Raw genomic sequence first — 26,559 nt, 5'->3', positions numbered from 1 at the left:
AAGTCACTGAACATCTGTGCCCTGCATTTATAAATAGGCAATAGAAAATTTTTTCTTACTGTATGTTGCTGAGTTTGATTGGCTGATAGGTAAGGATTTTTGCTACACTGTTCGTGAGGGGTATTTTCCTGTAACTTTTTCCCATAACTTTTTAATCAAGATTTAGTACCAGGTTTATCTTAGCTTCAAAGAATGATTTGGGACTTGTTCCCTGATCCTCTATTTCCTGAAAATGTAGAAGAGTGCTGATTTTCATTCCTTAAACATTTGCTAGAATTCACCCATGAAATCCTCTGGAGCCTGGGTTGTTCTTTTGTTGTGTTTGTTCATTTTGTTTTTGGTAAAGTTTTCTATAGTAAATTAAATTCACTCATAATAAATAGGGCTATTCCTATTGGGTTGGCCAAAAAGTTCATTTGGTTTATTCCATAGATGGTTCTAGTAACACTTAGCTGTCTTTAACTTCATTTGAAACAATTTTGTTAGATTGTACTATGACAGCTGTCATATCAGCGTGCATTTAAAAAACTTATCAAAATTGGTGAATTTTGTATAGGCATTTTAATATTGAAGATGGAAAAATAGGCAACATTTTCAGCATATTATGCTTTATTATTTCAAGAAGGACAAAAATGCAATTGAAACAAAAAAAGATTTGTGCAGTGTATGGAGAAAGTGGTGTGACTGATTGAATGTGTCAAAAGTGGTTTGCGAAGTTTTGTGCTGGAGATTTCTCATTGGATAATGCTCCACAGTCTGGTAAACCAGATGAAGTTGATAGTGATCAATTTGAGACATTGATTGAGAATAATCAGTGTTATCCCACATGAGAGATAACTGACATACTCAAAATATCCAAATCAATAAAGTTATTGGTGAAAATGAAAAATGTGTATTTTATTATATGGAAAAAAACATACAGACTTTTTGGCCAACCCAATATTTTATATTTAAACTGTTTTTAGTTTTGATAAATTGCTACCAAGGAGTTTATCTAATTTATCAAAATTATTGACATAAAGATACCCATAATAGTTCCTCATTATTCTTTTAATACCTGCATGACCTATAGTGATATTCCTCTTTTATCCTTGATATTGATAATTATTATACTTTCTCTTTTTTATTAATCTTGCTAGGGTTTATTAATTTCACTGGTCATCTAAAAATGTGTGGCTTTGCTAATTTTCTCCATAGTTTGTTTTCTATTTCATTTAGTTCTGCTGTTACTTCTGTTATTTCTTCTTTCTACTTATTTTGGATTTACTTTGCTTTCTTTTTCTGGCTTCTTTAGATGGAAAATTAAAGCATTGATTTTATGCCTTTCTTCTTTTCTAATATGATTTAAAGCAATAAATCTTTCTCTGATAACTTCTTTGGCTGCCTCCCACTAATTCTGATGTTTTATTTTTATTTTATTTTTATTTTCATTCCATCTCAAATATTTTCTAAGTTGCTTTGTGTTTTCTTCTTTAACCATGGGTTTTCTTAGAAGTGTCATATTGAATTTCCAAATATTTTGGAGCTTATTACTTTTATTAATTTGTAATAGAACTCCACTGTGGACTTAGATAACTCATTATGTCAACTTTCACTTTTTCTAAATATGCTGAGACTTGTTTTACGGCCCAGCATTTGGTCTATCCAGGTGTATGCCCTTGTAAAGAATCTATCATCTGCAGTTGCTGGGTATAGTGTTCTGTAAATATCAGTGAAGTAAAGGTGGTTGATAACGTCATACATATCTTCTATATATGTACAGATTTCTTATCTAATTGTATCAATTGCTGAGGCAAAGGTGTTAAAATTTCCAACTATAATTGTGCAAATATCTATTTCTCCCTTTATTCTGTAAAGTTTTATTTCATATAGTTTGAAATTCTGTTATTGGGTGCATACACATTGATGAATTTACCCATATTTTTGAACTATAAGATGCACCTTTTTTTCTCTCCCCCCCCTTGCCAAATTCGGGAGGAAAAGGGGTTGTGTCTTATAGTATGAATGTAACTTTACATTTACATTGGTGAAATATTATGTTATTTATGTTATTAAATATTTTACCACATTTTTTGCTTCAAAAAATATTTTCCTATTTTCCTCCTCTAAAATCTAGGTGCATCTTATAGTCTGAAAAATACAGTATGTGTTCCTAATTAGCAGGCAGTCAACTTAGACAAAGTCAGACCCCAAACTCAGTCTCCCTTGTACTGGGCACCAACTGAAATCTCTGCTCAGCTCTTTTCTTGGAGTGCATACATAGCCACAGGGGTCAACAGAGATTTGGGCAGAGTGTATATGCCAAATGTGGGTTCCTTATCTGTGGTTTTCTCCTCCATAGGATATTCCTTCTTGCTTTACCTCTGCCATGGTCACTCTGTACTCTGGGTCACTGGGTTTTAGGCACCCAGCATGGCATCCTCTGTAGCCTGCCCTCACACGTGAACAAATCATGCAAGCAGGAAACTCAAATTCTACCAATTGTTTCAGGAAGAAATAATGCCAACCCTATACAAACGCTTCCAGAAAAGTGAGGAGGAAAGACTACTTCCAACTCATACAAATCCATACAGAGATTTTATATGAAAAGAAAACTATAGACCGATATGTTTTATGAACATATATGCAAACACTCTAAATAAAATTTTAGCAAACTGAGTTCTACAAGATGCAAAACTAATAACATTGTGACAAAGTAGTCTATCATGAGAATGCAGTTTTTTTTAACATTTGGAATTTTATCAGTGTAATCAAGCATATTAACAAACTAAAAAATGAAAACCCAATAATCTGTATCTTACTCCACCTGTTCTAATATAACAAAATATCACAGACTGAGTGGCTTATAAATAACAAAAATTGATTTCTTGGTTCTGGAGGCTGGAAGTCCAAGATCAAGGTGCCAGTATGGTTGAGATCTGGTGGGGGCTTACTTCCTGGTTCATAGCCAGTGCCTTTCTGCTATGCACTCACATGATGAAGGGGTGCGGCATCTCTGGAGCCTCTTTATGAGGGCATTAATCCATTGAGACCTAATTACTTTCCAAAGACCCTATCTCCTAATACCTTCAGGGTATTAGGGCTTCAACATATGAATTTGGGGGTGAGACACATTCAGACAGTAGCAATCTTGTCAAAAGATGTAGAAAAAGCATTTGATAGAACCTGACATCATTCTTGATAAAAAGTCACAGAAAACTAGGAATAGAAGAGAACTTCCTCAACCTGATAAAAGACATCTAGCCCTGGCTGGTGTAGCTCAGTGGATTGAGCTCGGGCCTGCGAACCACATGATCGCGGTTCGATTCCCAGTCAGGGCACATGCCTGGGTTGCAGGCCAGTTCCCAGCAGGGGACTCACGAGAGGCAACCATACATTGATATTTCTCTCCTTCCCTCCCCCTCTAAAGATAAATAAATAAAATCTTTAAAAAAAGACATCTATAAAAAACCTACAGCTAACGTCATCCTTACTGGTGAAAGACTGAGTGCTTTTCCCCAAATCAGAAACAAGACAGGGATGTCCACTCTTTCACTTTGTATTCAACACTGGTATGGAAGGTTCAAGCCTGAGAAATTAGAAAAAGAACCATGCAGATTGGCAAGGAAGAAGTAAACTGTCTTTATTCACAAATGACAGGATTGTCTATGTAGAAAATACAATGGAATCTACAGAACAATTACTAGAACTGATATGTGAATTTAGCAGGTTGCAGGATTTAAGATCCACATACAAAAATCAATTGCATCTCTATATACTAGAAAAGAACAACCCCATGCAAGGCCACTGTAATTAAAACAGCCTGGTAGTGGCATAAAAACAGGCACATAGACCAATGGAACAGAACAGAGAGCCCAGAAATAAACTCAAGTCTCTATGGGCAATTAATATTTGACAAAGGGGGCAGTAACATAAAATGGGGTAAAGATAGCCTCTTCAACAAATGGTGTTGGGAGAACTGGACAGCTACATGCAAAAAAATAAAACTCGAGCACCAACTTACACCATATACAAAAATAAATTCAAGGTGGATAAAAGATTTAAATATAAGCCGTAACACCATTAAAATCCTGGAGGAGAACATTGGCAGGAAAATCTCAGATATTTCATGCAGCAACAGTTTTACTGATATGTACCCTAGAGCAAGGGACAGAAAGGAAAGAATAAGAAAATGGGATCTCATCAAAATAAAAAGCTTCTGCACGGCTAAAGAAAACAGTATTAAAATAAAAAGAGAACCAACTGTATGGGAGCCCTGGCTGGCGTAGCTCAGTGGATTGAGCGCGGGCCTGCGAACCAGACGATCGCGGTTCGATTCCCAGTCAGGGCACATGCCTGGGTTGCAGGCTGGTTCCTTGCAGGCTAACTACCAGCAGGGGACGCAAGAAAGGCAACCATACATTGATGTTTCTCTCCCTCTCTCCTTCCCCTCTAAAGATAAATAAATAAATAAAATATTTAAATAAAAAATAATAAATAAAAAAAAAGAGAACCAACTGTATGGGAAAACATATTTGCCAATGATACCTCAGACAAGGGTTTAATCTCCAAAATATACAAAGAACTTACATGACTCCACTCTAAGACAAGCAACCCAGTTAAAAACTGGGCAAAGGACTTGAACAGACATTTCTCCAAGGAGGACATACAGAAGATCCAGAGACACATGAAAAGATGCTCAGTATCTCTAGCTATCAGAGAGATGCAAATTAAAACCACAATGAGATACCACTGGTGAGAATGGCCATCATAAACAAAGCAAAAAACAACTAGTGTTGGAAAGGTTATGGAGAAAAGGCGACCCTGATCCATTGTTGGTGGGATTGCAGACTGGTACAACCACTATGGAAAACAGTATGGAATTTTCTCAGAAAGCTAAAAATGGACCTGCCTTTTGACCCAGCAATTCCACTGCTAGGATTATATCCTAAGAATGCTGACACACCAATCCCAAAGAACCTATGCACCCCAATGTTCATAGCAGCACAATTTACAATAGCCAAGAGTTGGAAGCAACTTAGGTGCCCATCAGTAAATGAATGGATCCAAAAACTATGGTACATTTACACAATGGAATTCTATGCAGCAGAGAGAAAGAAGGAGCTCCTACCCTTTGCAACAGCATGGAAGGAACTGGAAAGCATTATGGTGAGTGAAATAAGCCAGACAGTGAAAGACAAATACCATATGATCTCACCTTTAACAGGAAGCTAAACAACAAAACAAACAAGCAAGCAAAATATAACCAAAGACACTGAAATAGAGAACAGGTTGACAGTGACCAGAGGGGAGAGGGGAAGGAATTTCAGGGTGAAAGGAGAAGGGTTTACAGGAACAAATATAAAGGACTCATGGAGAAAAACTAAGGGGGTGGAAATGGGAGGGAGGTGGGGAGCACTGGGGGGATGGGCTGGGATGGGAGTAAAAAACAGAAAACTGTACTTGAACAACAATTAAATAAATAAATTTTTAAAAATTCAAAAACTACCACTCAATTAATCATAGTACATATACAACTCTTAGGAATAGACCTGAAAAAGATATGAAAGACTGGTACACTGAAAACTACAAAACATTTGCTGAGAAAAATTAAAGAACAAAGGAAATGAAGAGAGACTTCATTCATAGGTCAAAAGACTCAATATTGTGAAGATGTCAATTCTCCCCAAACTGACCTACAGAATTTTATTTATTTTAAGACTTTATTTATTTTATTTTTAGAGAGTGGAAGAGAGGGAGACAGAGAGGAAGAGAAACATCAGTGTGTGGTTGCCTCTCCTGTGCCCCTTACTGGAGACTTGGCCTGCAACCCAGGCATATGCCCTGACTGGGAATCGAACCAGCGACCCTTTGATTTTCAGGCCAGTGCTCAATCCAGTGAGCCACATCGGCCAGAGCTGAAGTACAGAATTTATCCAGTCCCTCTCAAAAATCTCGTCAGACATTTTTTTTCTGAAAACTAAGATGATTTTACAATTTATATGGGGATACAAAAAATGCTACACTGGTTAAAACAATACTGAAAATAACAGAAGTTGTAGAACTTAAACTATCTGACCTAAAAGATCATTATTAAATTACAGCAATCAAAATTGCATGTTATTGGTATAAAGATAGACAATACATCAACAAAACAGCATAGAATCCTAAATCCACACATTTATGGACAACTGATCTTTGACAAAGGCACAGCACAGTGGAGAAAAATAGTCTTTTCAACAAATGATGCTAGAATAACTGGATATTCACATGCACAAAAATTAACTTCGACCCATATCTCACACTACATACAAAAATCGAGTTGCTCTGACTGGGGTATCTCTGTGGGTTGGGTGTCATCCCCATAGACAGAAAGGCAGCAGGGTTTTATTCCAGGTGAGGGCACCTGCCTGGGTTGCAGGCCAGGTCCCCAGTAGGGGGCACATGAGAGGCAACCACACGCTGATATTTCTCTCCTCTTTCTCCCTCCCTTCTCTTATCTCTAAAAATAAAAACATAAAATCTTTTTAAAAAATTGACTCAAATGGATCAGAAATATAAATAAATATAAAGCCTAAAAGCCATAAAACTTCTCAAAGAAAATAAGATCCTTGTGACCTTGAATTAGATAAAGATGTCTTAGATATGACTCCAAAAATAATCTATAAAAGAAAAGCTTGATGAATTAGCTTTATCAAAATTTAGAATTTCTTTTTTTTCAAAAGACACTGCTAAGAGAATGAAGACACACCACAGACTGGAAGATAATGCTTGCAAACATATACCTGACAAAAGATTTGTACCCAGACTATATAAAGCATTCTTACAACTTAATAAGACAAACAACTCAATAATGAGATGGGCAAAAGGTTTAAGCAGACACTTCACCAAAGTAGACATACAGATGGCTAATAAGGATATAAAAATATGCTCAACATCACTAGTCAAGGAAATTTAGATTAAAACCATAACAAGATTACATTATACACCCATTAGAATGGCTAAAACTAAGAAGCCTGACCATACAAATTATTGAAAATAATGTGAAACAACTGGAACTCTCTTACACTGTTGGTGGGACCATAAAATGGTACAACCACTTTGTAAAACATTCTGGTAGTTTTTTAAAAAGTTAAACACACCTCAACCATATTATCAGTGGTAGAACTTACCCAAGTACCATAGTACCTGGACTTATTACCAGCTACTCCTCAGTACTTACCCAAGATAAAAGGCAATATATGTCTATATAAATGCTTGTACATAAATGTTCATAGCAGCTTTATTCATAGTTGTTCTAAACAACTGAAATGTCCATCAACCAGTGAATAGATAAATCAATTATGGTACATTCATGCAATGGAATATTATTTAGCAATGGAAATGAATGAACTGTTTGTACATGAAGCAATATGGGTGAATATCAAAATAATTTTGTTGAGTGAAAGGAGCAGATACAAAAGAACACTTATTATATGCTCCCATTTACATAAAACTAGAAAACGCCAACTGCCCTATAGTGACAGAAAGTAGATCAGCAGTTGCACAAGAATGAGAGAAGCAAAAAGAGACTGGAGAGAAGGACTACAAAGGGACACAAGTAAACTTTGAGAGTAATGGAGATGGTTATTGCCTTGATTGTCATCATGGTTTCATGTCAAACCTTATCAGACTGTACAGTTTAAACATGTCCAGGTTATCATATGTCAAATATACCTCAAAGACGTGTGTTTTTTTAACAAAATACACCTAAAAGTAAGTAATAAAAAGACAATCCCATAAAAGTGGCCAAGCTTTTGAACAAACATTTTACAAAGGGAGATAGAGAAATGGCCAGTAAGCACATAAAAACATCATGTTCAACATGATTAGTCATCAGGGAGATGATAATTCAAATCACACCCACTTAAATGGATAAAAATAAAGACTGACAACCCCAAATGTTGAGGAGGATTGGAAATAAAAGGAACTCTCATACATTTCTGGTGGGAGCATGAATTGTACAGCCACTTTGGAGCATATTCTGACAGTTTCTTATAAAGCAACTACACTATTACACGGCAATTCCCTGTCCAGGTGCTTACCCAAGTAAAATGAAAGTATATATCTTCACGAACTTGTATACAAATGATCATATAGCTTTATTTATAGTAGTCCAAAAAGGAAACAACCCAGATCGCAAAGTGGTGAGTAAATAGATGAATTCAGATACATTCAGACAATGGAATGCTAGTCAGTAATAAAAGGAAAGAAGCCACAACACATTCAATAACATAGATAAGTCTCAAAATCGTCATACTGAATGAAAGAATCCAGACACAAAATAGTACATTCTATATGATTCCATCCATACAAAGCTCTCAAATAGGTAAAAGTGATCTATGGAGGAAAAAAAATTAGAATAGTGTTTGCCTCTGTGTGGGGTTATGGTAGGGACTGGCTGGGAATAGGCACAAGGGAAACTTCTGGGGTGTTGATAGTGTCTTGCATCTTGATGGGAGCTTGGAGTACATATTTGCCAAAATTCACTGCATGGGCAATTTAAATGCTTGTGTTTCATGGTATAAATTTTTCCCTCCAAACCCCAAAAAGAACAATAAACAGGTATTGATCTTTAGCTAATGCTATGAGTGTTGAAGTGTTTAGGGGTAAAGTGCACTAATTAACATCTGCAACTTGCTTTGAAATGGACCATTAACATAAGGATGATGGTGCAATCAAGCAAGTAGAGTATAATGGTAGATAGGTACAAATCTTTCAATTGAACTGTATGTTGCAAAGTTTTCATAATACATTGTGAGGGAAACTAAGAAAAAAGTTGTTAGCATATAAGGGATAAAATTTTTACAAGAATATTTAAGAAGTTGGTTAAAGTTATCACTACTAATAAAGCATTAAATGCTTATTGATTCAAAAATGAAGAAACAGTTAGATCATGTCCTTCAGACTCAATTTCAGTGCCCAGTGTCACCCTTCCAGTGTGACTCTTCTTTCCCTTGGCTTTCTTAGTGCACTCCAGCATTTTCTTTTTGATCCTGGAACATGTCCATTTTGCTGTTCCTTTTACCTGCGGACACTTCATGTCTTCAAAAACCTTCATGTGGTTGAGTCCTTGTCATTCAAATCTCACCTCACTAGTGCTCCCAGCCATCACTCCCAAACATCACCCTAATTGATGCTCTTCACTTTTCTGATAACGTTTATGTGTTGTATGTTAATCCTTGTTGATTGCCGTCTTGCGTTCTAAAACAGGCATCTTCAAGGAAAGCATCAATGAGCTTAGCACACTGCAGGGCTGCTAGTTTCCCAGATTTTGGTTGACTGGCAGCAAATTTATCTGAAACTACCTGTCACTACTTGCAGGAACCCGGATCAAGAATCCTGGTTTTTTTCTTTTTTCTTTACAGTATAAACTGCTATTTTGAAATTAACTCAAGAGCATTTCCCCTCACCACTACCTTCGCTAGAGCGCCCGCACGCGCGCGCACGCACAAACTCTGACGGAGCCCTGGAACGCCAAATGCACCCCCTGAGGGCAGGGATGTGGCCAGATTTTGCTCACAGTTGTCTTCTCAGTGCCTGGGGGAACTCAGGCTCACATTTTAGTGACTCAGTGAGGCGCTTCAACCCTTCCAGTGGGGGCTGACTTCGCTCTACCTAGGCTGACATTCTTGTCTCCCCACCCTAGCCCCCGTCCAGAAGGCGCCCAGGGGGAAGGGGTCCTTTATATTTTCGTTCCCTTTTACGTGGACTGGTCTGTACGTTCACTCGTTTATAGTACCTTCGTTCCACTCTACCCCCTCCACCCAGACAGCGGGTTGTGCACCGGACTCCCCTAGCTCTGGCCCAACCCACCCCAAAGGGCCTCAGTCCCGCCCCCTTTACCGCCCGCCCCCCTCTCCAGGCCAATCAAGACCAGCAGACCGGGCGGGGCCAGGGCTGGGGCGGGGCCTCGCTTCCACACTATCCCTAGCTGCGCTCCCAGCTCCGGAAACGCGCCGCGGGGCTATTGGGCTCAACGCGGTGCGGGCGGCTCCGTGGCGCTTCCTGCCACGCCGGGCCTGCCTGAGCCGTGCTAGCGCCGCTCTGCTGAGGGCTGCGGGTCAACCACCACTGGACTAGGGTGAGCGCGCGGGCCACGGGAAGATGCGCGCGGAGCACGGGAGGGTGTGCAGTGATGGCTGATGGTTTGGGGCCGCGAGAGGATGTCCTGGAGGCCTGGGACAGTATGCGGGCCGTGGGTGAATGTGCGGGGCCGAGGTGATCTTTTGGTTGGCGGGAGGTTACGCAGAAGAACGACCCAGGAGAGTGTGGGGGTTTGAGATGAGAGCTTTGGAGAGTGTGCGGTGTTGGGGAGATGGTCAAGCCTTGTTGAGGGGGGCGTCTCCCGGCCGGCTGTAAGCTGCTGGGCCCTGGGGCCAGCAGGAGGGGGGAACGGGTCTCGAAGAGCGGGTAGGAGGCCCGAAGGCCTTCCCACGGCGGGCAGGGGACTGTGGTCAGGGGAGGGAATTCTGGACGTGTGGAAGCCTACGCGGCTTTTTGGAAGACGTAAGGGGTGGGAATGGGTCAGTGGAGGAAGGAAAGGACCCCCGCCCCAAGCGTAATGGAGGCCGAGGGGGAGGTAGCATTGAGTGGGTGTTTAAAGGTCTTCCCCCTGGTTAGGAGGAGGAGCTGAGCCGCAGTCCTGAGCGCCTGGTAAGTGAACTGGGGACGGTTCCTGCTACTGGAGTCTCTCCTTTTCTTTTGGATGCGGGTCGAGCCTCAGCAGGGACGGGAGGATGGGGGTGGGTAGACTAAAGCCCTAGGGCTGTGAGGGGGAGGGAGAAGCAGCCCTTGCTCAAGACCCTTGGTCTGAACAGAGCTTTTTCTATGGCCCTTCTAGGGGTCACCATCTCCTGTTTCAGTACCCCCCCAAGCTGCTTTGCTGCCTCCTTTAGACTATATTTGGGTGATTAATTACATGTCTTTTTCCATCCTTTTACCCCACACTCGCCTGCCGCCCAAGGTCCATGGTCCCTTTCAATCACCACCCCCCCTAAAATCCTGGCCCTCTTCCCGGAGGTCCCACCCTGTTCCAACTGACACCCTCCAGCCAGCGTTTGCCTAACCCAGCCACCAGCCCCCTCCAGTCTCCTTGGTCACTGAAATATTTCTTCAACCTCAGACCCGACATTTTTCCTTTACCAAGGGATTTCAGATGAGATTGCTAGAACAGTACCTCCTCTGGGCACCGATGCTGCCTCACCCCATCTTCGGTCCTCCCTCCCTCATTGGGCTTTTAAGTAGAAGCAGCTTGCATCGTGCCTGGCACAGTCTAGTCCATTCCCCCCAAAAATGTCCCTGGACATTTTATATTTATAAAATATAAACATTCTATATTTAGAATCCTACTGAACAGTGATTTCCAGACTTCTTTGGGTGAGAGACCCCTTGGAAAATCACTGGAAAGTATGAATTCTCTCCCCAGAAGTCTGACAGCACAGAATGGGATTTCACTCAGGAGGCTCATGGGCTAGAATGACCACGAATGACTCCAGATTCTAGATGACCCATTGCTAAAGAGGACCAGCTCTGAGTCCCAACCTGAGCGCTGGTTAGAAATGCAGACTCCTTGGCCCCACCCTTACCTGCTACTCTGCCCCTTGAGTTCTTAGCAAATCCCAAGCCAAGGTTCTAAACCACTGATTGAGCCCTAGCTCAATCTTTCTGAGCTCCTCAAATGGCCCAGGGACTCCTTGGGTTTTACACAGTATACCCCGCCCTTATTTAGATTCTTTCATATCCAGGGCAGTGTAACCTAAATGAAGTTATGCTTAAAATTTATTTTGATTTTTACTAAAATGCTATACATCCTCTTGGGGAAATGGGAACATAAACCTTTCCACAATTAAGTACAACAAACACTACAAAATCCCCTTTTGGTCTACCTTCTGGCTTTTTATTGAAGGGAAAGAAAATGGAAACCTAAACAGAGAGGGACAGGTGCCCAGGCAGAGGGAGAGAGGAAAACTAGGGAAGACAGAGACAGATGCCTCCCACCCACGCACACAGAAAAAGACATACACAGACAAAAACATCCTGAGAGAAACAGGCTTTTCCTGGTGAAACACCCTCTCCTTTGGCCCTGTAGGATTCTGCCACTTCTAGTAGCAGTCCATTTGCACAGTATAGGGTGGGCCCAAATGGGGCCTGCCGGGGATGGTGGGGGGCGCCCACATCCTGTCCACACTGGTAGAGAGCAGGCCCAGCTCCAGCCCAGGGGCTCAGCTCAGTGTCCTGGCCTTGTCTGGTTGGAGGATGGATTGGGATCATTCAGGTTGTGTTCAATCTCAGCCTGTCCTTTGGTTGAGTATTCACAACCCCAAAACACATGCTTCCAAGTCTGCTTCTGTCCCCTCAGATTATTTCAGTCCAACAGGCAGGACCTTACCTGGTTGACTCATCGCTCAGAATTGTTCCAAGATGTGATAAGCCATCCCTGTGTGTCCCTTTTGGGTAAGTCCAGTGTTTACAGACTGTGTCTGGTGGCTATGCTGTTGGGAAGCCCCATGGATGGGGGTGCAAGACAGTGAGTTGTATTGTCTCCATTGTGGAAGTGGCTATATTTTCATACATGCCAGTGTCGCCAAACTGTCTTCACCTAAAGACAGTTCTCTAAGTGGCATAGCTCAAGGGAACAGGTATCCGGTAAGGCAAGTTAGGAATCCAGGTGATCATTTGGGTGAGAGAGAAAGCTAGAGGTACCTATCTGATTAGATACTGAAAAGATAAGCCTCTTGTGTGACCTAAAAAGACACCCTCAGGACATTTTTGCTCTGGCCCAGAATACCATGAGCCAGCTGTTGTCTTCTGGGGCCTGTGGACATGCTGCTACAGGCCCTCACCTAGATACTCCAGGAAGTCCAGGCGTTTCTGGAAGTCCTTGGAAATTTCCAGAAGCTGCCAGATAGATCTAGTTTGGGTGGTCTTGCTGCCTGTCCTGGGCCTCCACTGACCAGGAACTCATGGCACCTGCCGAGAAGGTTCCTGAGCTATTTGTGGCATGGAATCAGTCAAACACTGAACTGACCTTTACTAGTAGCCAGATGTCCAGAGGAGGGGTCCTCAGCTCAAAGTTGACCAGAAGACACCCAATTCTTTACTTTTTTTTCATACAGATTGGTTCTTCTCTCCATTGAATTCAACCCTTACTTTCTGTTCTAATCAAAGTAGAATGGTTATTTTGGTTCTCTTAATGTCTCTGATTCTCTACAGAATTTATTTAACTATGTTGGTTAAATTTCACATTGCCATCTAAAGCACTATCAGGAACATTTGCTCACTCAATGAGCTCTCATGTTTTACAAAGCTAGGTTTTTCAGACTGCCAGGCAGTGTGTTAGCATGGACATGGTTTCCCTGTGTTCATGAAACAGCTGCAGTGGCCATGGCACTTGAGTAGGTTCAGGGTGGAATCTCAAGTCAGCCTGACAGGGCCCTCAGTTTCTGAGAGCGTATAGTCATTAGGCTTCACTTCAGATCTCACTAAAAGAAGGAAGATAATGTTTATGTTAAAAGGCAGAGGTTTGTTTTCCCGTATCTTTCTCCCGACTTACATTTCCTGGCTGGGTATAGGAGTGCACCTTAAGAGATTTGGGGCATGCTTTTCCGTGGTGATTTATTGTACTTTGAAGGTCGGCCTCACCTTCTATATCCATTGGGTACACTACAATGTTTTTCATATTCTGCCTGGAATTGCTTTGACCTTGATCCCCTAAGGTCCACTTTTGGAAGGCAGCAGACACTGGTTTTTTGTCACTTTGGTCACAGTGTCCAGCTTCTTTTCCAGATTAGTTCCACCATTTTAAAGTAGAACAGTTGTGCAACATGGCTTCTAAATAATCGGGTTGTCTCCAGGATTGATGGTAATTTTATTTTTAACTGCCGTGGGGGTTAATATGTATTATCTTTTTAAATGATCTATCTTTGTTTCTCCTAAAGCTTTTACCCAATATACTTGGTTAATTATGCAGAGTTTAGCTTCCTTTTGTGAAATCTGGGCTCACTTTTTCCCTCCTGTTTTTGATTTCTGTGTGTCTGTGGGCTCTGTTGCTGTGGGTAGTGATCTAAAGTATGCTCAAGTGAAGTCCCTGGGTAAGCCTGGTTCAGGTAGGGCCACTTCTGTTGCTACCTGGGAAAGAAGAGTGAATGATTCACTTGGGGGCTGTGACTCCAGGATTTCAACAGTTAATCAGGCCAAATAAGTAAAAACACTTCAGTGGGATCTGCTCAATTAAATGAAATAGTTGAAGAAGATTTGTTCAGTTAAATGTGGGAGGCTTGGAAGAACTGTGTGTGCGTGCGTGTGTGTGTGTGTGTGTGTGTGTGTGTGTGTAAGAGAGAGAGAGAAAGACAATGGTGTATGCTATAGCACAGTGAAGGTCTGCAATGGCATATTAATAGGATGACTTGAAACCAGTCCCCAAATCCATATATACCATTAGGCTGCGGGGATTCTCCATTACTGCCTCTCCTCTGCTGTTAGATGGTTGCATATTATTTCTGTCTTCTCTGGTGTGGTTCAAAAGGTCTAAAATCTTCCCTGACTAGTATGGCTCAGTGGATTGAGTGCTGGCCTGTGAACTAGAGGGTTATTGGTTTAATTCCCAGTCAGGGCACATGCCTGGTGGGCCAGGTTCCCAGTAGGGGGTGCGCAAAAGGCAACCACATATTGCTGTTTCTCCCTCTCTTTCTCCCTCCCATCCCCTCTGTCTAAAAATAAATAAACAAAATATTTGTTAACAAGTCTAAAATCCTGGGAGCCAGACCTTAAGCAAGTTACTTAACCTCTTGGATCCATGACTTCTCTGTAAAATGGAGGCATGACAGTTAAATTATGGGAAGGGAGAAGTGCATTGCCAAACCTGTAGTAGGTGCTTTGTAAATGGAAGTTTGATCCCCCTCCATCTATCACTGCCCACTCAGAGCCAGAAGCTACTGCTGATAATCGGGGGTTGGGGTAACCAGGAAAGAAAAGATCCCTGTCCTGTGGGAGGTGACATTTCTCCTGAGGAGAGTCAGGTAAAAACAAGCAATTTCAGGGAATAATTCTTAGGTAGTAAAAAAGTATTAAGAGTCGATTTTGATGGGGGATGGACAGTGAAGATATTTTGGGGAGGTGACACTTGAACTGGGTCCAAATTCTTAGAAGCCACCTGTGTAATGGTCAGAGGCCCTGAGAGGTATCACCTTGACATATCTAGGAAGAATGAAGGTCAGAATATCTGGAAGGAATAACTGAGGTTTGGGGGGCAGAACATGGGTCTGGGGGGGCTGGGTCAGGGCTATGGAAGAGGTCAAGGGCTTAGGTCTCTGGCCTCAAGGCAGTGAGACAAAGTTTGTAACAGGTCATCTTTCTTAGAAGGTGAATGCAAGGCATTCTTCCCCCACCTCCATTACGTAAGTAACCATGACTAGTTTGTTTTGAATTGGAAGGCAATGTCAAACCAGACATCACATGTATAATAGGAAGAAACCAATTGCTCAGAGAGGATCCTGCTCAGGTGATCATGGGACACAGGGCTTGGCTGCTGAGTACTTTAGGCTTAATTCACACACCATAGAATCACCGGTGGTGGGTAGCTGGTTAAGGATAGGAATGGGGCTTCTGTGGATGTTGGGGCCAAAGAAAGCCTGCTTATACCTGTCCATGGCACTGACAGCCCAGGGGGACAAGCCCAGAAAGTTGCAACTCCATGGTCCTACCTCTAAGCCTTCTGGGACTACCCACACATTCCTGCCAGCCCTTCTTCCCTGTGCCTGCCTTACCCATGTGAGTGTCTCAGAATGTTGCCAAGCCTTGAGGGCCATTCCCTGTTGTCTCCTGGGCCTTAGCCCTGTCCTCTTGCATACTGACCATCTTTTCTATCCAAAGTCTACCCACATCTTAAAATTGTTGTTCTTTGCTGATTACCAAAGAAATGCAGCTTGGTTGCCAATAACTCACATGTTACAGAAACATAAAGCAGACTTTTCTAGACCCAGACTCCACCCCAGTGTGGTGCACACTGCAGTACTGAATTGCTCATTTTATCTAGTAGTCACTCTCAGTTTATTCCTTTTATCTCCTAAAAAGCAAATATATACTTAGCCACTCTCTCCCCCTTACCTACCCTCTTTTGATTTTTTAACAATCAGTTACTGTCTGCCTACGTCTTCTCTGAAGGATTCACATTTTTATAATCTGCATGTCATCCTGCTTGGCCTCCTGTTGATTTTTATTTATATATTTTTATTTTATTTATTTGTTTGTTTATCATTTTTCTGCCACCTGTTGATTTTATACCTAAGCTCTCCAGTTTTCACGGCTGCTCTAAGTTCTAGGACTTTTCAGTAAGGTCTCCAGAGCTCTGAGCTGCATTCATAATTCTCCCTCTCTCTCTTATTTTTATGACATGGGGGTTATTTAGACCCTTCCTGTTGGTTATAGTATATTGTTTTCCATCCTTTTACTTTTAACCTATCTGTGACTTTCCATTTAAAGTCTTTAAATTTCAAATAGACATCATATAGTTGAGTCTCATTTTTAAAATAGGGTCTGATAGTCTCTGCCTTTTACTTGGAATATTTAGTTCATTTGTACTTAACTTAATTATCCATATGGTTGGATTTAAGTTTATCATCTTGCTGTTTGTTTCTATCTTTTCCATCTATTCTTTTTGCTTTGTTTCTTTACTGACTGCCCCGGGTGATCACTGAGGAGGATTCTCTACCTTGATTGCTGGGACACTGAGGCTCCCCACCTTTGTGTGTCCTGGGAAGTTTTCAGCTTACAGCTTCCTGGTTGCACTTTCCTCAGTCTTTTGGAATTTCACTCTGTGCATGCTTAGTAGTCTGGAAAGACTCAAGAGGAGTCTTATGAAGACATTTTTTTGGAGCTCCTTTTTTTCTGCATAGCTTCCTCCCCCTTCTGGAACTCTGCTCTGGAACTTCCAGCTGCCTTGAACGCTGATCTATGTCTTGAAGGTACCAAGCTCTGTTTAGGTCCCCCTTATCTCCACTCTCAGTCTAGAAATTGCCTCTAGACAGAGAACTGAGACTATAATAAGGCTCACTTAATTTGTTTCTCTTCTCTCAGGGATGAGGATCCTGTGTTGTCTGCTGTCCAATGTCTAAAAACTGTTGTTTCACATCTATTTTGTACAAATTTATACTTGTTTATGACAGAACAGTAAGTCTTTCCTTGTTACACCATCATGGCCAGAAGTGGAAGTCTCCATCCCTCCTTTTAACATAGCATCTCATTTTATATGTCTTTCTTCTGGGGTATCTGGATTTTGTACTGCTTGAGCTGGTGTAAAACTGCTTCCTTTTCATTTAATTATGAATTGAATTGAATTGACCTGGCATCAGACCAGAAACTGCACTTCTGTTTCTTTGAACTCACTGAAGTACGCGGTCTGTGATGCCCACATATCTATGGTGGGATCTTCTAATTTTTCACATGTTTTGCAATCTGAAAGAGAAGGATAAAATACATATTATTTGGATACCTTATCTATTTAGCAACTAAGTGTTTGAAGGTCTTTTCTTTGATGCTTCTTTTTCTAGCTGTCTTGTTCAACTTTTCCTTTCATCAAATGTGTCACAGAAGTGTTCTTGTCTGGAGCTGACGCATGGTCACCTGGCGAATTGTTTCTTGGGTGGGGTGTGGCCTTTAAAAGGCCTTGCTGCTGGTCAGAAAGCCCTGGCTCCTGCCCTTTGTTGCCTTTCTTCTCTATGATGGCCCAGACCAGTTTTCTGTTGCCCCTACTAAGTTGGAAAAACTCTCTCACTTCATAATTATTTCTTCTGATATTCTTTTGGGGACACTTCCTTCCTGTGCAGTGTGAGTGAGCACTGACTTCTTTGGGGCTAGCTGCTGGGAGGCCTGTGGCTGGCTTGTCTCTAAGAGCCAGTCTTCCCACCATCAGCTCTCTGTCTGTGTGTGTCTTCTCCTGGCTGGGCCTGGGCTAGCATTTATTTGTTTTGTCAGGGCTCCCCCTGGCCTGCCTGTATTCATTCTTTGCCAGCCCACTTTCCCCACTGTTTGGGGTATGTTTTCTTAGGCATACCCAGGCTCTGACTTGTCACTCAGCTGCTGTGCAAAAGAAGACTCAACAAGATATAAAACCAGGGAAATGGAAGTTGCTAGTTTCATCCCAGGGGACTCAAAGGCAGGGCTGCTGTCACTCAAGGCTCTTTTTACTTCCCTAGCTCTGCCTGCCACCTGCCCCACCCTAGTCCCCCAGGTCTTTCCCTTCCTCAGGATGGAACCCCAGGAAACCAGGTCCCAACAGCCCCTCTTGAGATGCTGGAGGTCCAGGTGATCTGTGCTTTCCTCTGCTTGGCTTGGGGGTTTGTCACTGCTCCCTGGTTCTGCTCTAGCCTCACCTCTTGCCCAAGCATGATGCGAGGCAGGGCCTGAACCCCAGCGGCTCCCTTCTCTCCCTCTACTTCTCCCTCCCTTCTTCCCTCTGCTTCTCTCCCTGGACTCTGCCAAGAAATGGATGCCTACTGAGCTTATAATCCCCATCATACCACTGGGGAGCTGAGTTTCAAACCAGGAAAGTGATTTAACTGAGGTCCTTTGGGAAGACAGTAGGAGGCCAGGGCCACGGCCCAAGTCTTCTGGCACTTGGTCAAGTTCTCTTTCCAGGACTTCTTGACACTTATGGTTAGATCTCCATGTTAGCAAGGCACACTCCAGACCCTCATCTCATGTCCCTGGTATTACTGGTGCTGCCCCTGCCTCATTTTAGAATGGATGGAAGAACTGTCTATCCCTTTTAATTCTTTCAGAATTCACTAACATCTGGCAACGTGGCACACAGTACCTGACAAAAAGGAGTTATTGAGGCTGGATTCTAAGCAGAGGACACTGGCGTATTATGGGAACGTGCCATCTGTGGGTAAGGACACTCCTAGCCCTTCTACCAGCTTCGTGATTCTATGCAGCAGGAGAGGGGTAAAAGAGTGGGGTGAGGGATGGGCTGTAAGAAAATACAAGGAGTCTGCCACACGCAGCTTCTTGCAGGGTTCCCCCACAATTCCTAATGGCACAGAAAGACACCCCCTCAGTCTTTTATTAGAAAAGAAGTTGGAACAAACTGGCCACTATAGTTTAGAATACTTTTAAACCCACAAATGATATAAATTCCATGGCCATTTTATTATAGTTTACTGTTGAGAGAGAGGTTGCCAACAGCAAGCTTCTGTGTACCATCCAGCTGCACATGTGAGGTGGGGAGGGTTCTTAGAAGAGAGATTCTGGGGTCAGATGTGGAGTTGTAGAAGAGCATGGAGTTCAGTGTGGGGCCCTGAGAGTGTGGGTATGGAGAAAGGGAGAGTCAGCTCCTCAGGACAACCACCTGGCACTCTACCAGGGTGAGCCCAGAGCCTGCCTCATTCAGCCCCTGGAGGGAGCCAGGCCTTGGGAAAGGCATTTGAAATGAATGCATGACTTCCTAAGGTCACACCCAGACTTTCGGGATTGAAAGGGTTTCCCCTTTGAAGGCCCTGCCCCATTCCTGCACTGTTTGAGTGTCATCGCTTGCTGCCGCCATAACCCCTTTCATTTTCCACAAGCAGGAGTTCCTGTTTTGAATCCTATCTTGACTTCTCACCTGGTGCAAGGCCACGTGCTATTGGTATCAGACCCTTAACATGGATCAAGCTAAGTGTTGGGGTAAGTGAAAAAAAATTCTGAAGAAATGTAAGGAAGTGTAGGGGAAGCCCAGCTGAGCCTTTGGGGAGAGGGTGTGGCTGCTTCTCAGTCAGAGAAAGGGAGACCTCCTCAGGACCACTTTGGTAGGAAGTGCCCATCAGTCAGGCCCTTCTGCCCCTTCCCTCTATGGTCCTTGCTTCTGGTCGGATGGGTACTGCCTGTCGTGACTCAGTGGCCTCCAGGCCCAGTGCTCAGCAGCTCTCTCAGGGGGAAAGTGATTCTTGACAAAGAAGAATAACCTCCTTCCTTCCTCCTCTGTAGACTGCAGTGTTTTGTGGTTCTCATTTCAGAAAGCATCTCTATGAACCAACACCAGACAATGGGTGAAGACACCCAGCCACAGGAGATGGCATCCACGAGTTCCCCAAGGGCCAGTGAACCCAGCCCTGAGGGCAAACAGAATGGGGACTATGAGGGGAGGCGGGGAAGCCCTCTGAATCTGCCTGTAGAGCATCACTTTGCATGTAAAGAGTGCGGGGATGCCTTTCGGCTTAAGGTCCTCCTTGTGCAGCACCAGAGAATTCACAGTGAGGAGAAGGGCTGGGAATGTGGCGATTGTGGAAAGGTCTTCAAAGGGGTCTCAGAGTTCAACGAGCACCGAAAGAGCCATGTGGCTGCAGAGCCCCGCCCCGGCCCAAGCCGGGCACTAGATGATGCCATGGAGAAGAGAGAGAAAATGGAGAGGGAGGAAAAGCCCTTCCAGTGTGAGGAATGTGGGAAAAGGTTTAAGAAGAATGCAGGCCTCAGTCAACATCTGCGTGTCCACAGCAGAGAGAAGCCCTTTGACTGTGAGGAATGTGGGCGGTCCTTCAAAGTGAATACCCACCTCTTTCGCCATCAGAAGCTTCACATTTCAGAAAAGCCTTTTGCCTGCAAGTCATGTAGCAGGGATTTCCTGGATCGCCAGGAACTCCTCAAGCACCAGAGAATGCACACTGGTCACCTGCCCTTCGACTGTGACGACTGTGGCAAGTCCTTCCGAGGGGTCAGTGGCCTGGCCGAACACCAGCGTATCCACAGTGGGGCCAAGCCCTATGGGTGTCCCCACTGCGGCAAGCTGTTCCGGAGGAGCTCAGAGCTCACCAAGCATCGGCGGATCCATACAGGTGAGAAGCCATATGAGTGCGGCCAGTGCGGGAAGGCCTTCAGGCAGAGCTCCAGCCTTCTGGAGCACCAGCGCATCCACACCGGGGAACGGCCCTACGCATGTGGCGACTGCGGCAAGGCCTTCCGGGGGCCCTCCGACCTGATTAAACACCGGCGGATCCACAGTGGACTGAAACCGTATGAGTGTGACAAGTGCGGGAAGGCCTTCCGGAGAAGCTCGGGCCTGAGTCGCCATCGGAGGACCCACAGTGGAGCAAGACGCTGTGAGTGCAGTGAGTGTGGCCGCGTGTTCAAGAGGCGGTCTGCGCTGCAGAAGCATCAGCCAATCCACCATGAGTAGATGAGGCCCGTAGACCCTTTTCTGTCAGCGGGTTCCTGATCCCCCCCCCCCAGCCTAGAGTGGGATGGCAGAGTCAAAGGAGATGAACAGTTTTGTAGCACTTATATATATATATATATATACATATATATATTTTATTGTCATAAAGGTTGAAACAAATTTATACTGCCACCAGCAATTTATAAGTGTACATTTCCCGTTTTGCCTCTCAAGAGTAGCTTTTTCCATTTTAATTTATTTTGGCTAGTTGAACTGACATAAACTACCTTCAAGGTATTTAAATCTACAGGCCTTGAATCTGAGAATGAGAGTTGAGAAACCTGGATGTGGGGGTGGAGGAGACCTTACTGGCCCTCCCCTCTAAGCTCCCACCTCAAGGAAGCTGACCCATAGAGCTACTCAAAGATGGCACCAATATAATATGACCCAAACTTTCCTGAAGAAAAGATTACCCCAAAGTCTTTTGGCCTACTTGAATTTATAAATTTTTAGGGATATAAATAGAATACTCAAATGTGCTATAATATTTAATTTATGGATTTAGTTATACATGCATATTATAAATCACATATTATATAGAATAATATATTAATATAGAAAATATCCCTTCTTCCCCATGCTCCATTTCATATCACTCTGTTCTCACTCCTCACATGCATTTCTGACCTTACCTCTTCACCAGCCTGGCAGCCCCTTTGGGGCCATCAGTTTCAAAGCACATCCAGTGGTTTTCCATCCATTTGAGCTGCGTGCCATATAGCACTGTGACAATCCCTGCACAATGCTCTCACTAGAAGTTTCCTCCCAAGCCATAAGTACATGTAATGTTGGGACAATTTTTTTTAATTTGCCTTGTAACTCTACAACATAACCACTTAAGGTGTGACTTTTTACAATGATCTTTAAAAGCCTTTTTGTAAGCACCTAAAACTTGTTTTTGTGAGGTCATACTCCTAGGTTAATTTTCTTTTTTCTGAAACTAGTTCTATCTGTTGAGTCCCATACATATCCAAAACTAGCACTGGTTGGGGTTTGTTTCAGGCTAATGGGTATTGTCCTCAGCAGCACTATTTTCTTCAAAATTAAGTACTTGAGAGAGCATCCCCACAATAACAGGGACAAGTCAAGGACTCAAGTATAAGGTGATGCCTCCCTTTCAAGGATGATTGCCTCTTCTCATGGGACCTAGATGGTACTTCTCTAACCCTCTGTTTCTGGCTCTGTGAAATGGGGATGATCACGGGACTACCTCCTGAGGTTATGGTGACTGGGACACCACGCCTGGCATGGAGGGATGCACAGCGAAGGCCATCTGCTGTCATCATCATAGTTATTGCTGTCATGCTGCAGCTCATTAGTACCAGAACTGGGGATGGACCCAGGCCTCCTGACTGCTAGCCTTATCCTCTTTTTCTCATGCAGTGACTTAAATACTGTTTCCACTTTCTTGCATGCAAATCGTACGTTCATCTCCTTTGACCAGTTATCAAGTTACCTTGGGATATATCGACTTCATACAGCAATTCTTTCTATATTGATTGTGATTACCTCTTTTCTAATTTTACTGCTTTACTCTTTGTAGCACTTTTATTACATTTTTGTTATATAAGCTTTTGATTTTTATGTATACAAGCATTCATTGTTGCCTGTTAAGTTGTAATTTTCTTTGGTTGAGTAGTTAGATATGATGACATTTTATTCTAGAATTTTAACTACAAATGAAAAGTTGAAAGTGCTGCCCCACCAGAAGGTGAATGTCCGAAGTGGGCAGGCTGGATGAGAATGGGCTGGAGAAGCAGGCTCACTCCTCATCCAAGAAGCAGACTCTGTGCTTTTGTGTGGGCAGTACTTGACTATCCAACCTGGCCACTCAGGCGCACAAGAGAAACTTCCAGCACAAATTGGCCAGAACACTGACTGTTGCTCAGTATAGCCCTAGCCATCAGAAGCAGGGCTGGGCCTCACCTAGATCAACGGGGTGGTCCAAACTTGGTCTTGGCAGCAGCTGGCCATCCTTTGAGCTCCTGGGAGCCTTAGCCGTGACTGACGTGGATTCAGCGCCTGAGCAGCAGATCCACCTAAGAGACATCTCCAACACGAGAAGACTGCCCTGACAATGATGTCATGGGAATTGCATCCTCCTCTTAGTGAATGACTTTGGAACAAGAAAGAGGTTGATTTGGTGGCTTCCACTTTGGGCAAGTAGGGGGAAATTCACCCACATGTCCTAACATCACCTCCTGCAGCCACACCTAAGAGGAGCAACAGAGCAAAGGCTCAGAGAGAAACCATGCCCCTCTGATGACCTGCATGTCATGGTGATAGAAGCTGGCCACACCAGGCCTGGGCTGTGACAGCAGCTGTGCCCAGGAGGGGCAATAAAACAAGGATTTGAAGGGCAATAATGCCCTTCTGATGGCCCATGTGGCATAAAAATAGAAGCTGGTCATTCTGGGGCTAGGCTGCCACTTCCAGCAGCCTCACCCAGGAGGAACAGCAGCAAGGGCTGACCAGGAAGCTGGCCCTTCCTGCAGAGCCCACATGTAGAAGGTGGCCACACTGGGGCTGTGGTGTGACTTCCCAGCAGCTGGGGTTGGGGGTGGGGGCACTAGAGGGCCTGGAGAGGAAGTGTGCCCTTCTGATGGGCCCACCAAGGCTGAGGTGAAACTTCCCAAAAGCCCTGATCCTGGGAAGCAGGGTCCCATGATGACCCCTATGACCTTAGCCAGAAGGTACTCTGGAATGGCCTTCAGGCCACACCAGTGGCTCTCTGCGGCGTCTCCATCCTAAGCCCCGGGCTGGAGAGCTGCTGACAGCACTTGTTACATAGCAATTCCTCTGTGGGCTTCAGTTCTTGTAGTAGTCATGAATCTGTGTCTGGATCACTGCTTCCTTCTTTTCAGCAGTTTTTATCTTTTCAAGCTGTTACAATGTATTTGATACAAGTGCCATTTGGTGAGGAATGGTGATATCCACAGGAGGGGAGAGGCAAATCCGGCACCTGTACCTGCGAGTACTCTGCCCTTTCTTGCCCATTCAAAAGGCATTTGTTGGGTTTTATGAAGGATCCAGATGCAGTATTAACTCAAAAATTCGCATCATCATCACTGCTCTGTTTTCTCCAGCCAGGACATGACATCCTGGCATCCTATCATGCCCTCCTTTAATTTTTTCCATTCTCTCAAATCCTTTTCCAGAGTTAACACTAAAGACCACATCTTTTTCATTGGCATGTTTGCGGGTAGAGTCCATGCTCCAAACACAATCAGTCTGTGGCTTTCTCATGTGTCCTGTAGTTGTACCAAGTTCCATTTTTGCCTCTGGTAACTTGGGGGTGGATTTCCTGGGATTCTCTAGGTATACTGCTTTGTCAGATGCAAAATGTGACCAAGCTTTCTGTTGTATGTGCTTGTCTATGCATTTGTGTATCTACCTCATTTCATTTTTCTTTCTAATCACGTGGACCTTTTGCAAGGGAAATGAAGAGCAGTTGAGTTACATAGAGTGCTAGCTGTCATTAGAAATATATCCTTATATTCTGAATGAAGCCCTCCATTGGTTTTATTAAAGTTTTGAATACTTGCTGAATTTTTCAAGAAAAAGTAATTGTTTACCATTTTTGCTGCTTGAGATTTAACTGTTGATTACATGTGTCATACCCACCCTCAGATTTACAGAATGAGCCCCATGTGATTACAATGGGCATCCTTCTCACATGGTGTTGCATTCTAAGTGCCCCTGGCTTGGGCCTTATTGTGTGCCATGTGACCCTCAACCCCCTTCTAGACCACAATAATTAAACCACAACTAACCTCCTGACTGAAGGGCAGCAACTGATTATCAGAGCTGGCTGCAGATGACAGGCTAGGCCTTTCAGGTCCTGCAAACAAGGAAACTAGTTTCCTGTTGATGTGGGAAGAAAGGGAAGGAGTGCATGGTATTTAGCAGAGTTATGCAGCACTGGCTTAAAGATCTGTGGGATCCAGCTGGGCACCCCAGAGCTGCCTCAATCCCTGCACCCTGAGGAAAGCCTGGTCTCCTTATGTTCTTGGATTTCTGAGGACTGACCTCATTGGTCCACTTGAGTCCCCACTGTAGACTTCCTTGACTTAGCCTGCTCAAGTGGGTCTCTGCTTTTTGCAGTCTGTCAAGAGCCAATTTATCATGTGGTTCCTTCCTGAGAAGCATCACATGGCTGTTTCCTTGTGTTCTTCCTGGCCCAAGTCCCACCTGACTGTAATAAACACCATTTAAATGTGGTACTGTATTCTGTTCTCTAAGATGGGTTAAAAAAATCCTATGCCTTCTAATGTCAGTGAGTTTGACCAATGCTTTTCTGTCTGGATATCATTCCAGTACTGACCCAAAGTTTGCCCCGTGAAATGAGTTAAGTTCCCCACCATGTTCTTCATTTTGGAAGTGTCTCCTTACTTCCGACAAGTCCATCAGATGAGGAATTGATAACTTCTCTCTTAGTATGTATACTTACATTTTGTAATTGTTATTGCATCAGTTTGAGTGTTTACTTTCAAAAGTCAAAATGGTCTCTATAAACTTAGCCTTCAACGGTATTTGCATATTGAGAACAGTAGGTATGTCCTGCCCCAGTTTGGATTTGGGTTGTTGGCACTCTTTTCTCCTTCCTCCCAGTCTCTTTAACTTGTATGTTTTATGGCACTTAATTATAATCAGCCTTGCACTAGAGCTTCACCCTCCCTGCCCTCCTCCACCCATTAGATTGTGAGCTCTTAGAAGACAGGGGTGGTCCTTCATGTATGATTCCCCTACCCGATCTAGCACAGTGCCTTGCATCAAGTAGATTTCAATAAATATATGTTAAATGGCTTTGGTGTCCTTAACTTATTTTGTCCAAGCTTAGTTTATCAGTTGTTTCCTTGCCTTCATGTTCTGGAGTTCTCCCCACACCTGGGGTCCAGGTGCTATTTTGGCCTCTACTTCCTGGACACTCAGGGGAGAGGAGAGGCCCTGATGAGGGAGGGCTGGTTTTTCTGGAAGTTCGAGCTCCCCCCTTGGCAGAAGGGTCCTGTTGTGCAGCCAGTTGCCTTCCCCCACCCCAGCTAGGGCTCTTCTCTGAGTCTGAAATCCAGGTGGGAGCAGAAGACCAGGCTTGACCCTGAGTTCCTTTCCTACTGAGTGAGAATGGGGTGACATAAATGGTTTCTGGGACTTGAGAATCGGCCAACCTCTCTGGGCTGAGTAGGGTAGAAGTGGGAAGGTCAGTCCTCTTGGTTGCCAGTGGCTGCCCTCTCTCTAGTGACCATTATCTTTTAAAAGGCAGGTAATGAGGAGAGGGCTCTGGCTTCCTGACTCCCAAATGCAAATGGATCAGCTGTGGAGTCAGTTGTATGGTCCTAGAAGGACAAGTGCAG

General features: G+C 43.7%; 1 protein-coding gene across 5 annotated transcripts; it reads left to right on the top strand.

Annotated features, from left to right (window-relative positions):
- The first annotated feature begins 9,967 nt into the window (after positions 1-9,967).
- ZNF275 (zinc finger protein 275) lies at positions 9,968-25,464 on the top strand. 5 transcript variants are annotated; one of them, XM_037060391.1, is made up of 4 exons: positions 9,968-10,102; positions 18,798-18,907; positions 19,587-19,683; positions 20,013-25,464. In XM_037060391.1, exons 3-4 carry the CDS (start codon positions 19,662-19,664, stop codon positions 21,167-21,169), a joined length of 1,179 nt encoding a protein of 392 aa, XP_036916286.1. In that variant the 5' UTR covers positions 9,968-10,102; positions 18,798-18,907; positions 19,587-19,661; the 3' UTR covers positions 21,170-25,464. The 5 variants fall into 5 exon arrangements, with proteins under 5 accessions (XP_036916286.1, XP_036916287.1, XP_036916290.1 ...); XM_037060392.1 differs by having other exon boundaries at positions 19,584-19,683; XM_037060395.1 differs by lacking the exon at positions 9,968-10,102 and adding an exon at positions 10,213-10,239.
- Positions 25,465-26,559: the final 1,095 nt, after the last annotated feature.

Source organism: Sturnira hondurensis, unplaced genomic scaffold (assembly GCF_014824575.4).
Source record: "Sturnira hondurensis isolate 20B ecotype Veracruz unplaced genomic scaffold, ASM1482457v3 Scaffold0011758, whole genome shotgun sequence".
In the NCBI taxonomy this organism is placed as follows: domain Eukaryota; kingdom Metazoa; phylum Chordata; class Mammalia; order Chiroptera; family Phyllostomidae; genus Sturnira; species Sturnira hondurensis.
The sequence above is the reverse complement of the archived record's forward strand: the minus strand, read 5'-3'. Positions and strand labels throughout refer to the sequence as shown.